Source organism: Podarcis vaucheri, assembly GCF_965113315.1.
Source record: "Podarcis vaucheri genome assembly, chromosome: 2".
NCBI lineage: Eukaryota > Metazoa > Chordata > Lepidosauria > Squamata > Lacertidae > Podarcis > Podarcis vaucheri.
In genome coordinates this window covers 17,075,642-17,090,689 of record NC_138760.1, presented here as the reverse complement: position 1 = coordinate 17,090,689, position 15,048 = coordinate 17,075,642, and the positions used below count along the sequence as shown (strand labels likewise).

Genomic DNA, 15,048 nt, shown 5'->3' with positions numbered 1-15,048 from the left:
AACTTTTTGTGTTTAATTTTATTGTATTTTAGAGTGATTTTCTTTGTTGTGTGTTTTGGGTTTCTTTGTTATGTCATTCTGTGATAAATGTGTAAAATCAATAAAAAAAATTGGAAAATAAAGTTCACAAAGAATTTTTTTAATCCCACCTTTTAGGGTGTTCACCCTCCCAAGGTAGCTTACAGCACAATCAGTAAAAACAATAAAATTATAAAATATTAAAACAATAAAGCAACCAACAACACTAAAATAACAGTAATTGATACATTACAATACATTATTAAAACAGAGTGCCATGTGAATAAGGTGTTGCCAGCAGCATCTTTACATATCTGGTTGTTAAGACATGATGGTTGGAAAGATATATGTCCCTCTGCTTGTCTGCTACAGTCCGCGTTTTTTTGTACTCCCTTATGTTTGATTGGCCTCTAACCAAACACAATGGTATCAAACATACTAGCATTCACTGATGAACTGTTAACAGTGTGGGTGGATGGGTTAGGTTGGGTAGGATTTTTTTTACTTGACTTTCTTCAGCTTTGTTTTCCATGTTGCATATCTAAATAAGCGCCTTATAAACAAACAAACAGCCACCGTGCCATAAAAATCACCAAAAACAGGCTGAAATAAAAAGTTTTTAGGAGGTGGATATGTAGCTTCTTGGCGAGATATTGCTCAGACTAGATCAGCAGAAAAGGTCCTGTGCCAAGTAGGTCTGGGCAATATCTGGTTTTCAACATTACATTATGCAGTATCACGATGTTTGAAATAAGGATGAAAATATGTAACAGCCAACAGAGTATTGTCTAGGCAACTGCTACTTCTCAGAAGCCTGAAATTTATACATTTTTAATTACCTTTTAATATTTTAAATATTGTTATAGTGGTCCCTTGGTTCTCAAACGCCTTGGTTCCCAAATGCCGAAAATCCGGAAGTAAGTGTTCCGGTTTTCGAACATTTTTTGGAAGTCAAACATCTGATGCAGCTGTTGGCTATTGTTTCCGGGGTACCTGCACCAATCAGAAGTTGTGCCTTGGTTTTCAAACATTTTGGAAGTCAAGCAGACTTCCGGAATGGATTAAATTTGGTGCTTTAGTTTTTGCTATTTGTTTTTGTTTTTGAGGCTTTTTCGATTAATTTGTTTTTGTGACTGTATGGAACCCAGTTCAGCTACTGATTGATTAATTGTGTGACTGCGGAAATGGATAAAAAACCCCCATCCAAACAACGATTATCATCAGTGCAGGTAAGAAAATTTTAATTTTTATCATCCACAATGTTGTTGTTTAGTCGTTTAGTCGTGTCCGACTCTTCGTGACCCTATGGAGAATGGACAATGCTCTTTTATTTATTTTATAGTACAGTTGCTTTCATTTTATTGCTTTCATTTTATGGTTCAACGGTCTCGTTAGATAGTAAAATTCATGTCAAATTGCTGTTTCAGGGGTTGTTTGTAAAAGTCTGGAATGGATTAATCTGTTTTGCATTATAGTGGTGCCCCGCAAGATGAATGCCTCGCAAGACGGAAAACTCGCTAGACGAAAGAGTTTTCCGTTTTGGAGGTGCTTCGCAAAACGAATTTCCTATGGGCTTGCTTCGCAAGACGACAATGTCTTGCGAGTTCCTGCTGGTTTTTTTCCTTTCCCCCCCTTTTTCTAAGCCACTAAGCCGCTTATCAGCTGACCCGATCAGCAGATAAGCCGCTAAAAGCCGCTAATAGCACTAATCTGCTAATCCTTCAATGGGCTTGCTTCGCAAGACGAAAAAACTGCTAGACGAAGAGAATCACAGAACGGATTCTTTTCGTCTTGCGAGGCACCACTGTACTTTCTACGGGAAAGTGAGCCTTGGTTTTGGAGTGCTTTGGCTTTGGACCGGACTTCTGGAACGGATTAAGTTTGAGAACCAAGGCACCACTGTGTACCACTGTTATTTTATAGAACAGAGCAACAAGGGGCGGCAGGAATCATGAGAGAAGTGATGACCACCTTCAGAGTTTTCCCCACATCGTGATTTTTTACACAGCACACACAAACATTGTGATTCACAGTATATTGCCAAGTCAATGGAAGTGGATATAGGCTGTAGGGTTAGAAGTAGACGATAGTGTATTTTAAAATAATGGAAGTGGATATAGGCTGTAGGGTTAGAAGTAGAAGATAATGTATTTTAAAATAGTATTATTTGTAAGTGAAATGTGAAGATGGTTAGAAATTATGATATATGTAAACTGCTAAAGATGAGGTACAATGAAAATCAGATAGCGGGGACTTGGGGAAGCCCATCTAACAATGTTTCGAAAAAATAAGGATAAGACAATAATCTGTTTGTATTGTTTGTTTTTCTGTCTGTTGTTTATTTGTGTTATAAAATGAATAAATTTTTTTTTGGGGGAAAAGGTATATTGCCAAGTCAGTATTATGAAACGGTTATCACGATGTTGACTACAAACCGGTTTTGGACGATATATCGAACAGCCCTAGTACCAAGCCCTGTCCCCGGTACTCGCTAACTTCATAGCTCTCACTGCTGGACTAGAGAGCAGGGTCTCTGATGCTGATCTTAAGGCGCGTGCGCGTGCGTGCGCGCACACACACACACACGTACTTGGTGGTCCTTCAGACAGTGTGGTCCCAAACCTTTAAAAGTTAAAACCAGGCTCTTAAATTGGTTGCCTATCTGTTTCCAGGCACAGTGTAATAAACCATTCCAGGCATTGAACGGTGTTTTATGTCTGGAGGACAAAACTCTTAAAAGTGTACTTGCTGCTGCATTCTGCACCTACTGATGCTTCAGGGCTGTCCTTCAGGGCAGCCCCACATAGAGGACATTAACAGTAATCAAACATGGCGCAGACTAATTCTCAAGCAGAAACTCATGCACGGCCAGGGAAAAAACAATGCTATCCAGGGTTGTAAAGACTGCAGAGAGAATTATTGGGTGCACTCTTCCCACCTTAGATCAAATCTATGCTGCCAGGTGCCATAAGAAAGCGGCAGAGATAGCACATGATAGTACGCACCCCGGAAATGATCTCTTTCAGCTTCTGCCTTCTGGAAGAAGGCATAGGGTTATAAAGGCCAGGACTAGCCGCCTGAAAAACAGTTTCTACGCTAATGCAAAATAGAAAAATTCCTTCCAGTAGCACCTTAAAGACCAACTAAGTTAGTTCTTGGTATGAGCTTTCGTGTGCATGCACACTTCTTCAGATACACATGATACAAGATACACAGATACAAGGTGCTACTGGAAGGAATTTTTCTATTTTGACTATGACAGACCAACACGGCTACCTACGCTAATGCAATTCTGGTTCTAAACGCAGCATAAGGGGTCTCTGTAGCATAGTGTATTTTAAAATGGGGTTTTAGAGTTTTTAGGAGTTTTAGAATGTTTTATGTAGTTTTAATGTAGTTTTATGTAGTTTTGTGGTAGTTTTATGTAGTTTTATGTAGTTTTCAATTTCATTGTTCTGCAAGGGACAATGACAATAAAGATATTGTATCGTATCATATCATATCATATTTTTCTTCTTTCACTAATCAATAGAGAAAAAGCCATTCCATTCAATGACTGCAACCCTGCCACTTCCTTTTAAGGATTCACAAATGAAGGATAATTGACAGGGTGCGGGGACATTCCCCAACTGCAACAGCCTACAGTTTATGGCAATAGCCTACTGTTGAGACAGCCAGGTATATTTTCCTGAAATTTTGTATAAAAGGTTGCATTGACTGTGCCTGTTGAGAGAGACTCATCTGGACTCTGCAAATGCACTCCCAGCAACAGCCAATGCATGAGATGGAGTTTCAAATTTATTAAGTGACAGCCTAAAAGCTTCAGAAAATTGACACCTGGGAGGAGGGAAGGAAGCAGAGCTCGTCAGCTTTTGTTTATCACCCTGAAAAAAGGTATGAAGAAATGTGAAAAGCCTTTTGTCTGTACATTTTTCACTCTTAAATGCAAAACCTGGTATTGCCACAATACATAAAGAAGCAGAGTCCTAGAAGCCTCTCGCTTTCTTTTTTTATTCCTTCCTCCCACCTCTTTCTGAATAAATGAAGGTCACAATTTGAGTAGAGAAGATGATATTCAGTGCATCTGGTCTCTGGTATTGATCTTACAATTGGACTGTATTAAACGTGCCACTTTCCAAACTGACCTAGATTGTAACACGTACCTGCTATGATGACTGAATCCGTTCTGGCAGGACCGAATTTCAGTGTCATTTCATGCTTGAGTTTATGAACAGCCAGGTGGTCCTCATTTGTAAACCTCTAAAATGAAAAATGGCAGGGAGGAGGGGAGAGGAAAGAGAGAACAATAAGTGCACGAACACACTTAATATTTTAACTGTACATTCTACACCAGGATTTGGGGTGGGGTGGGACTGCCCCAGGACAGCGGCTATAATATAATCACTACAAAGTGTAAAGCAAAAACATAACAGGCCAGATTGTGGGAGAAGTGTTGCATGAACACATTTTCTCTAAATGGAAGGGGGAAAGCCATAACATGTTGAGCTCCTGGCTAATAGAGAGAAATGGGTTTAATAATCAAAATTTAAAAAGGGAAGAAAAAAGGCAACAGCGTGTAGTTACTGCACAAGACTAGGAGACATGAAATATTCTCTCTGCAGTGCTCTGCAAAATGTGCCACTTTATTATTGACTAATGGAGAGGGAAATTATTTACTATTGGCAATGGAGGGGTAGGAGTAGGATCAGTTAATGGCCTGAATTGTGCCAAACAGAGCTGGCATCTACAAGACGATTTGGTCCTCAGTTTATGAAACATGACTGAGCTAGGCTGGCTCAAGATCAGTGGCCAATGGCTACAAATACAGAAATGCAAGAGCTCAATCATCACTCCCAATGAACAAGGGCCTTTACATCTCGTGTGCCAAAATATGCTATGTTCCACCTGCAATATTATTATAGGAAGGAACAAAGTACAGCTGGTCCTGGACTCCGGGACTCTACTGGTAATACTGGATTTCCCACACGAGAGCTCAAGGTGAAGACAGCCAACCATGATTAATCTTATAAAAGGCAGGTGATAAAATAAAACTGGGCAATATTTGCATGTCACCAAAACATCCATAAAGACCTTTTGCAATATTGATGGAAGTGAACAAATAAAAGCTACTACATTTTCAGAAAGAAATAGTTTTTTAACATTTTTTTGTTTTTATTCCCTACTATAGCAAACACAAATGAACCAAAATAGCTTTCTTCAAATGGGAAGTGTGCGCTTTACTCTAAATGTCATATTAAACTTAGACCAAACTCAGAACTGAATATATCAAGGCTTCATTTATCAGAATTATTACTACTTCATTTCCCCCATTGAACAACAATTTGCTCCAGTGAATTGCCTGCCAATACTGACTAGCCTCTCCAAAACAGAACCAAATCCTTTTAAAGCAGACAGTGCTTTATCCGACAATGAATACATGACCATGACCATAATCAAAAATCAGTTCCAGAAAAATGTGGTATAGCTGCAAAAGATGCACACTCCTGAGCATTTTTATCCGGCCCCCCCATTGACTGAGTGGGTCTTCTCCAAGTATGACTTAGTTGGATATCACCCATAGACAGCTGAGACCACCTCAGCCTTCCAGCTTTAGAAGACTAATCTTTTTTACTATTCTTTGGAACTGGCCCTGCAGGTACGATCAGAACCACCATAAAACAGTGCCCCCAACACCCATCCAGCAGAGCCAGTCCAATCAAAAAGATTACCCCCCCCCCCGCTATCAGACCACTTACTGTGCCATCAGGAGCAAAAACTAAGTTGAAGGTATGTCCCAGTCCATGTGCTGGACCAATGACATCTTGAGACAGCCCCATGGTTATCATGCAGGCCATGAAGTTCTGAGTTAGATCACAAGCAGCCATAGTGAATGTTGAGGTCACCAAAGAAGATAGTTCTTGGCTCCTCCAAGAACACATTTGAGACCACCTTGGCCAGCAATCAGGGAGACTGCCTCTCTGGCCCAAAAGCAGATATGGGTCCTCCAATTCAGCTACTAAGAGATGTGGTTCCTTGGTGATGGTCACAGAAGTCTGATGGACCATGGCGACCTTCTCTACCCCTCTGGTCTGCCATAGTGTTGCACTGAGTACCTGGGTGAGCAGAGCTGGGTGAAATCAAGCCCACCTACCTCAACCACCCAGGTCTTGGTGATACATGCCAGATTGGCTTCCTCTTCCATGATTACATCATGAATGAGCGAGGTGATTTTTTTCCACGCTGTGCATCTAATGAATGTTGTTGCAAACTATACTTTCCAGATCACCCCTTTGCCTTTTATGACTTCAACTCAATACTTCAAAAAGCACTAAGAATTTTGAAAGTAGTTAGGATGAGCAAAAGCGGCGTGAAAGCAATTTATTCTCTCTGGAAGGTATGGAATGAAGATAGCAAGTAAACCATTTACCAGCAAATCTGCCACTATTTCAAAAGCAGCTTAAAAAACAAAACATTCAAGGAAGAAAATAAAATTAAAACCCACATCTACAACTCCTATTTCTTTGACACCACAATCTGGTACGGAACTAGTGGATGGAGTTTTTACTTTGGCAGAATTGGCAAGCAGTGGCAGCAGGACCATAAAACACTGTAATAGGGAGTCAAAACTCATTTATTTGCCACCATTGAAGGATTTGTGGCATCAAGTTTTTTCCCCTTCAAGTGCTGTAACACTGTGTCATATTTCAGTAGGGATTGGTAATCAAAGCACTGTCACTGCCATATAATCATGGCATTTGAAGAAGTAATCCATGTTGCTCAGTAAAGCTCAGTCATGGAGACTGTGGCTTCTACTCTGATCATCAGCTACATTTTGTTTAATCTTAGAAATTCTCTTTATGCCCATATGTCCCAGAATACAGAAACCACATACTGTACAAGAGTTCTGGTGCAGAGGAGATGTCTATGGAGATGTGTGTGCAGTAGGACTCTGGCTGAGTGATCCAACACAGACCCAAAAGCTGGTCTGAGGTCTGCAAGCCACCCAGGGGGAGAAGGTGCTCTTTTGAAGCCCAGAATTCAGATTCTTCAAAATGAGGATGAACCAGGATTTACGGGTCCATAAAGTCATGAAAAGTCATAAAGAGGCAGAGATATCACCTTGCCAACAAACGTCCGTATAGTTAAAGCTATGGTTTTCCCAGTAGTGATGTATGGAAGTGAGAGCTGGACCATAAAGAAGGCTGATCGCCGAAGAATTGATGCTTTTCAATTATGGTGCTGGAGGACACTCTTGAGAGTCCCATGGACTGCAAGAAGATCCAACCTATCCATTCTTAAGGAATTCAGCCCTGAGTGCTCACTGGAAGGACAGATCCTGAAGCTGAGGCTCCAGTACTCATGAGGCCACCTCATGAGAAGAGAAGACTCCCTGGAAAAGACCCTGATGTTGGGAAAGATGGAGGGCACAAGGAGAAGGGGATGACAGAGGACGAGATGGTTGGGCAGTGTTCTTGAAGCTACCAGCATGAGTTTGACCAAACTGCGGGAGGCAGTGGAAGACAGGAGTGCCTGGCATGCTCTGGTCCATGGGGCCACGAAGAGTTGGACACGACTAAACAACAACAAAGTCATGAACAGCCTACAGCCCCTTGGTCTACCCTAAGCTCCCAGCAGAGAAGGCAGAAGGATAGAGGGAGACCATCTGGCCAAGTAGGAATGTCAGCCTCCAAGACAAGATGCTGCCCCTTAAATTATACCTTACTGGAGAAGGGCATGCAGAATGACTGCTTCACTATTTTGGCATGCAGTTGAGCTCAGACTGTTGTTGAAAGAGTTTCCATTGCTCCTGGGATTTACATTGGGACAGCTCAGGTCCTGTCCTGTCTGACCCAGCCTTAGCTACCTGGAATTCGGATACCTGTTATCAGAATTATGGAACAGATCCAACTGCTACCAGCCTTGCCAGGACAAGATACACAAGTTCTAAGCCACATTTGTTTGCAAGCTTACAAAGGATTTTAATTGCTCTGCAATGTTTATTGTGTGCAAACTGAAACAGATTCTGCTGCTTTCTAATGCATGCCAAAACCTGGAGACTAACCATGGCACTTCAGTCCTAAACCATGCCTCTCCACACAGAAGGGAAAGCGATGGAACGTGAGATGAAAGGATAACAGCCTGAACCACAGTACTAGCATTTTAATCTCTTCCCCCAACTGACAAGTTCAGACTCTGGAAGGACTCCCTTCAGACACTTAAAAAGAAGTGGAGAATGGCTCTGGGAGCTGTAGGCATGCGGTCTTCTCTTCCACACCAGAAAGACTGATTTCAAATATTTAGAGAGAGAAAACGATAACATGCTAACTGCACCTGTTATAAGGATAATGGGGGATTCATTCAGTCCTGTGCTTTGTGAACACAGAGTCCATTTGAAACCTGTTTTAATAACCCCCAAAATCCAGACATACTCCTCGAAAGAGAACATTTGATCAGAGGCACAGATGATGATGATTTACAGTATATATACCCCACCCTTTTCCACAAAACGTTCTCAGAGCACCATACAAAAACAAGTACTAAAACAGTCCCTGTCCTCAGGCTCACAATCTATAAAGATATGACATACAAGGAAAAAGGACTGGGATGGAGTTGGGAAAAATAAACTCATGATATTAAAAGTTAACAATTCTTAAAGTTACATATGCAATATGTATAACTGCTTTGGGCACCACACATACAACAGAACACACAAGCACATACCACAGCATATTCTATTGAGTACATAGAATCACATAATTGGAAGGGATCATGAGGGTCATCTAGTCCAACTCCCTGCAATGCAGGCATCTTGCACCCAACATGGGGCTCGAACCCATAACCCTGAGATTAAGTGTCTCATGCTCTATCAGTTGAGCTATCCTTAATCTACAGAACGCTTCTTTCAAGCCTAATTTGTATGTTTATGCATACATTCTGTAGCTGCCAAGGAAAGCCTTTGCAAGCACATGTTTCCCTGTAGTTGCCTGTTGGGAGACTCTTAAGACAGTATAGATCCCAGGAACAGCACTCACAACCTGGGTCAGGAGCTAATACTGGTAGGTTGACCCGAGGATCATTGTGAAAAGTTGGGGAAGGCAATGAGAAGAGAAAGAAGGAACAGAAGCAGGGCGGCCTGAATTTTCAACTGCAAGTGTTTGGAATAATACAACTGCCAAATATCATTTCTGCAACACCACATTTTATAATGCAAATTTACATTAATATGTTTTGCAACTAGTTTTTGTGTTCCTGCTCTCCCCCCCCCCCAAAAAAAAAGAGGGAGAGAGCAATAATAATAGCTTTCTTAGATAACAGGAAGAAAAGAGAGTATGGCCATATTCAGAAAAGGAAGATTTTATCTCAGCTTGTTTTATGTAATTGTCTTGTAAGTTGGGCTGTAATGTTTTTCTCAGCTAGCATTCACATTAAAACAGTAAAATCACTCATAAAGTCACTCACATCAACATAATCATTACATTAAGCTAATTTCATATCAGCAGCAATGAACAAAACAGTTTCATCCACTTTACACCTCAGCTTAATTTCCTCCAGAAAAAAATGGATGAAGAAATCAGTATTAAGGTGGCACTGAAACTCCACCCCAGCCATTGGCCATGCTGCCTAGGCCTGATGGTGGTTGAACAACATTGTGAGGGCCACAGGTTGCCGCCTCCTGCTCTAGAGAGTCAAACTGCCCTGTCCGTTTGTTGGCTTACTGATGCTGACTTGTGTCTGTTGTCAGTGAGAGCACGCTAAAAGCTGTAATGCAAAGGAACTTCAGCATAATGCCAGCACCAATCATAATCATGTTATCCTGCTTTTATAAAATCTCATAGAAAGCAACAGGTCATAAAATGACTGGCTTATCTGCCCTGCAAAGTACCTTCAGGGTATATTGCCAGGAAGCTTGCAGAACAAATCCTGGCAGGCTGTTACAAACCTGGAGGCGAGAACGTGGGTTGAAACAAAAGCAAATTTGTGCTGTCTCAATCTTTGGGAAAGGGACGCGGGTGGCGCTGTGGGCTAAAGCCTCAACGCCTAGGGCTTGCCGATCGAAAGGTCGGCGGTTCGAATCCCCGCGGCGGGGTGCGCTCCCGCTGTTCGGTCCCAGCGCCTGCCCACCTAGCAGTTCGAAAGCACCCCCGGGTGCAAGTAGATAAATAGGTACCGCTTACCAGCGGGAAGGTAAACGGCGTTCCGTGTGCGGCTCTGGCTCGCCAGAGCAGCGATGTCACGCTGGCCACGTGACCCGGAAGTGTCCCCGGACAGCGCTGGCCCCCGGCCAATAGATGTGAGATGGGCGCACAAACCCCACAGTCTGTCAAGACTGGCCCGTTCGGGCAGGGGTACCTTTACCTTTAATCTTTGGGAAAGGGTTGACTGTCTTGGAATTCAACTGATGCTCTGCGTGTCATAGATTTTAACAAAGTTACAAAGCTTTGTCCTTAATTATCCCAAAGCCCTTGTTGTGGCTATTTCTTCTTTGGTCCATGGGTAAGGTATAATAGCAGCACAAGACAACTGAAGCCCAGCCAATTTGCATTATGTGAACAGCGGGTCTCAGGAAAGGAAGCCACTGGCTGATTAAAGTTTTCTACAATATTTTTTAAAGGATTTAGAACTCAGCCACAAATTAAACAAATCTACCTGAAACATAGGTGTGGCCAGGGCTCCACAAACCCAGTCCTCCAAGTTATCAAGCAGCTGACAAAAAGCTAAGAAAGGAGTCTCAACTTGCTGATCAGAAGAGACTCCTGCTGTGGCTTACCTTCTTGAAATCTCAGGGCAATTTTTGACCTTCTTCAAATCCCTGCACAAATGAGAAAATATTCTGCCTCTCTACCAAGCCATCTGATATGCTATGACAGGGCTGCAGTCGGATAGAGTTCCAGTTTTTTTGTGAATTTGCCCCCCCCCCAAAAAAAGTTCAACAACTTTTCTGTCCAGATTTTCAGTGTTTGAAATATGGCAACCCTACACTATGAGGACTCTGTACGGAGGGAGAGGGCTGAAAGCAACCTCAAATAATGGGTGGAAAGTCAAGCAATGTTTGTGAACCTCTGGGTGAAGTGTTGCTAAGGACGGAAGGCCGTTTTCAAGGTAAAGGGACCCCTGACCATTAGGTCCAGTCGTGACCGACTCTGGGGTTGCGGCGTTCATCTCGTTTTATTGGCCGAGGGAGCCGGCGTACAGCTTCCGGGTCATGTGGCCAGCATGACTAAGCCGCTTCTGGCAAACCAGTGCAGCGCATGGGAACACCGTTTACCTTCCTGCCAGAGCGGTACCTATTTATCTACTTGCACTCTGATGTGCTTTCGAACTGCTAGGTTGGCAGGAGCAGGGACCGAGCAACGGGAGCTCACCCCGTCGCAGGGATTCGAACCGCCAACCTTCTGATCGGCAAGTCCTAGGCTCTGTGGTTTAATCCACAGCACCACCTGTGTCCCTGGCCTTATCACTAACCTATTACAACGTGTTGTTTAAGTGGTTAATGCATTGTGCTTGAAAAAGTACTGATCAGCTGCCACAGCAGCTGGGGGCACCAAACCATAGTGGGCACATTTTAATTAAAACACCTATTTCCATTTAACAAACTTGCTAGATGGTGAGCACCCAAGAATACTTAATGAACAATCTTGGTTGGAAAAAGACTGGGTTGTGGCAATACACTGAAACAACTTTCTTTTGTTCCTTTGCAAACCCACCATTTCCATCTTGCAACAGGATGTCTGTATCAAAAAAATAAATAAAAATGAGGGTATAAAACACACAGTGCCTTTTAGAAATTTCAGATGAACATTACTGAAAAAGTGAATTACTTTTCCTTCCATTTTACTGGCAGCTTGCTGAAATCAAGAAACCCACAACGAGACGTGTTCCTTTGGGAAACAGAGTGCTCAATGCATTTATGTGCACTACAGCCCCAGAAAGTTGCCTCATGCTTAAATTCTAAAATGTTATTTTTGGCTCTGACAGTTCCAGGGACCCATGTGGATATATGCCTTTTACTTGAAAAAATGTGCTTACATCCTGAAGTATGATTAATCCATGTTCTTTTGTTTTCATAAACTATATCAGAAATACAAGCTACATTCCTGGGCAACACTTATTTATATTACGAGCAAGCCAAGTCGTGCTTGCTTCGGCAGCACATATACATTATGAGCAAGCCAAGTTTCACTATCTGAAAATGTATGCAACTTTAAACGTTGCCCGTTGCTTAACCCTGAGCCAGGAATAACAAAATTAAAAATAGCGAGTTTTTGCTCCCCCCCTTAAGCTGCAAGTTGGAAAAATACACTCAATGCATGCCTGCCATACGCCTCCTCGCTCACATGAGCTAGGTTTAAAATGCTTGACTTAATTTTTAAGTTTCATTGTTTGAGCTACAGGAATCCTCTTTAAGTCACCCAGTAGAAAAGACCATCGTGTTTATCGCATAGTAATGGCTTCTCATGAAAAGCTTTAATTATAATGAAAAGCTTTAATAATATTAGCAATGTTCCTGAACAAGCCAACTTTGGCTCGGTTATTCTGAGTCTCTTGGATTTTCTTTTTCTGCACTTCTCTATGAAAAGCCATGTATAAAGCAGAAAGCAGCACTTCATTGTTGTGGAGTAAAGGTAAAGGTAAAGGTACCCCTGACCATTAGGTCCAGTCGTGACCGACTCTGGGACTGCGGCGCTCATCTCGCTTTACTGGCCGAGGGAGCCGGCGTACAGCTTCCAAATCATGTGGCCAGCATGACTAAGCTGCTTCTGGCGAACCAGAGGAGCACACGGAAACGCTGTTTACCTTCCTGCTGGAGCGGTACCTATTGATCTACTTGCACTTTGATGTGCTTTCGAACTGCTAGGTTGGCAGGAGCAGGGACCGAGAAACGGGAGCTCACCCTGTCGCAGGGATTCGAACCGCCGACCTTCTGATCAGCAAATCCTAGGCTCTGTGGTTTAACCCATAGCACCACCCACGTCCCTAGGACTGTCTTATTAAAGACCGGGAGCAAAGTGTATACAGCTCGAATAGGTTACGTTGGACAGATGCATCTTATTCTGCAATACTCCCTGATAAGCAATTATGCACACAGTAGTCCCATGCCAAACAGAATCTGTAGACCTCATAGGCGCACAAAAATAATGCACTGGAGCTTTCCTTCCATTTATGTGCTCCCACCCAACAGCAAATGAATGGGTTACAGATATCCTGTGCTCTAAAACCAAGCAGTTAGAGTATACTTCCTCTATCCTCCACACTGTCCTCTCCCTGCCACAAAGACACAGGCCATTCAGATTGACAGAAGTAGTTTTGCTTGCTTGGAGGAGAGAGCAGCAAAACCTATACGTGCCCCGCTTCAGGATGGGTACCTGAAACAAGAATCCTGACCCTTCTATTCAGCCGCCCACTTAATACTGAAGATGTAAAGCCATGACTTCATTTTCAACAGAAATACATCTGAAAATGCGGTGTGTGAATGAGACAAAAACGTTACCCAGTGGAAGTGACTAATGGTGACTAACACTTTTGCAAACACAGCTGAGCCATAGAATTCTCACATAACCTCAAACAAGCCAACTGTATCAGAGCATTTATAAACCTGCTTGCATCCTATCATCTCAGTTCTGAACTCAAAAATAAAGATTCTGTCAGTCTATTACTAAAGCACACTGCAAACCTATTTGTTGTTGTTGTTTAGTCGTGTCCGACTCTTCGTGACCCCATGGACCAGAGCACCCAGGCATTTCTGTCTTCCACTGCCCCCCTCAGTTTGGTCAAACTCATGCTGGTAGCTTCGAGAACACTGTCCAACCATCTCGTCCTCTGTCGTCCCCTTCTCCTTGTGCCCTCAATCTTTCCCAACATCAGGGTCTTTTCCAGGGAGTCTTCTCTTCTGATGAGGTGGCCAAAGTATTGGAGCCTCAGCTTCAGGATCTGTCCTTCCAGTGAGCACTCAGGGCTGATTTCCTTCAGAATGGATAGGTTTGATCTTCTTGCGGTCCATGGGACTCTCAAGAGTCTCCTCCAGCACCATAATTCAAAAGCATCAATTCTTCGGCAATCAGCCTTCTTTATGGTCTTTAGCTCTCACTTCCATACATCACTACTGGGAAAACCATAGCTTTAACTATACGGACCTTTGTTGGCAAGGTGATGTTTCTACTTTTTAAGATGTAAACCTATTTAACAGATGCCAAATTGAGGTACGACAGAGGACAGCTTCACATCTTCACAATCATATCTACTACCAAATATTTGCCCCTCCCCAATATCCTTGAATGGATATAATCATTAAGTTTTAATCTCCTGCCTACTCTTACATCATAGGAGCACTTATGAAAGCAGGAAATAGCGTATGTTTCATGACTATATATCAATGGCGCCCCTTGCACAGACCAATGTAACCCACCCAATCTGCCATGTTAGAGGACAGGTTGACATCCACAAGTATTTAGTTTCTGAAATTCATAAGCTATGACGCCATACAAAATTGTCCTACATAGAAACTTGAAACCTGTTTACATTAAAGCATTAAACCCAAATACAATACAATACAAGTATGGAGTGACTACCAAACTATGGTTAATAAAACACAGAAATCAAGAACTAGGTAATCTTTCGGCTGCAACATTCCCTCTCTACATGTTTTCGGCACAAGTTAAGCAAATAAGCCTTTCTTTCTTTTTTTAAAGTAGTTATGAATTCAGCAGCTTTTATGACTCAGAACCTGGGAAGTGGAGTCATGGTCAGGAGGCCAAAAATAGCATTACTTCTTGAGCTTGAGAGTGGATTTTTTATTTATTTATTTTTACAAGACACTGTGATTAGAATGCTGGTCTTTCATTTGAAAGATCTGAACTCCCCATGTTGTCACCTTGTGTAAATCAGAAGTACAAGGGACAAAGTGAGGTGGGAGCAGTCGTGTTTGTTAGTCACCCACTTTTCAGGTTTAAGGTGGACTGAGGAGTTTTATAACCCCCAAAGAAGCATGTGGATGAAATGGGTTGAATTAGCTTATCTCAAAATCCTGTTTTC

At 42.4% G+C, this 15,048-nt stretch overlaps 1 protein-coding gene and 1 long non-coding RNA gene across 4 annotated transcripts in view; both read right to left on the bottom strand.

Moving 5' to 3' along the window:
* The window catches only part of LOC309526480 (cyclic AMP-dependent transcription factor ATF-7), a 103,964-nt gene that overhangs the window by 31,306 nt on the left and 57,610 nt on the right, over window positions 1-15,048 (bottom strand). For all 3 annotated transcript variants that reach the window (XM_082212620.1, XM_082212619.1, XM_082212621.1), the window contains exon 3: window positions 4,182-4,278. In XM_082212620.1, the coding sequence (XP_082068746.1) occupies window positions 4,182-4,278 (97 nt within the window). The remainder of the gene's footprint in view (window positions 1-4,181; window positions 4,279-15,048) is intronic.
* The window catches only part of LOC309526660, a 98,017-nt gene that overhangs the window by 36,870 nt on the left and 46,099 nt on the right, over window positions 1-15,048 (bottom strand). The gene's annotated exons all lie outside the window — the stretch shown is intronic.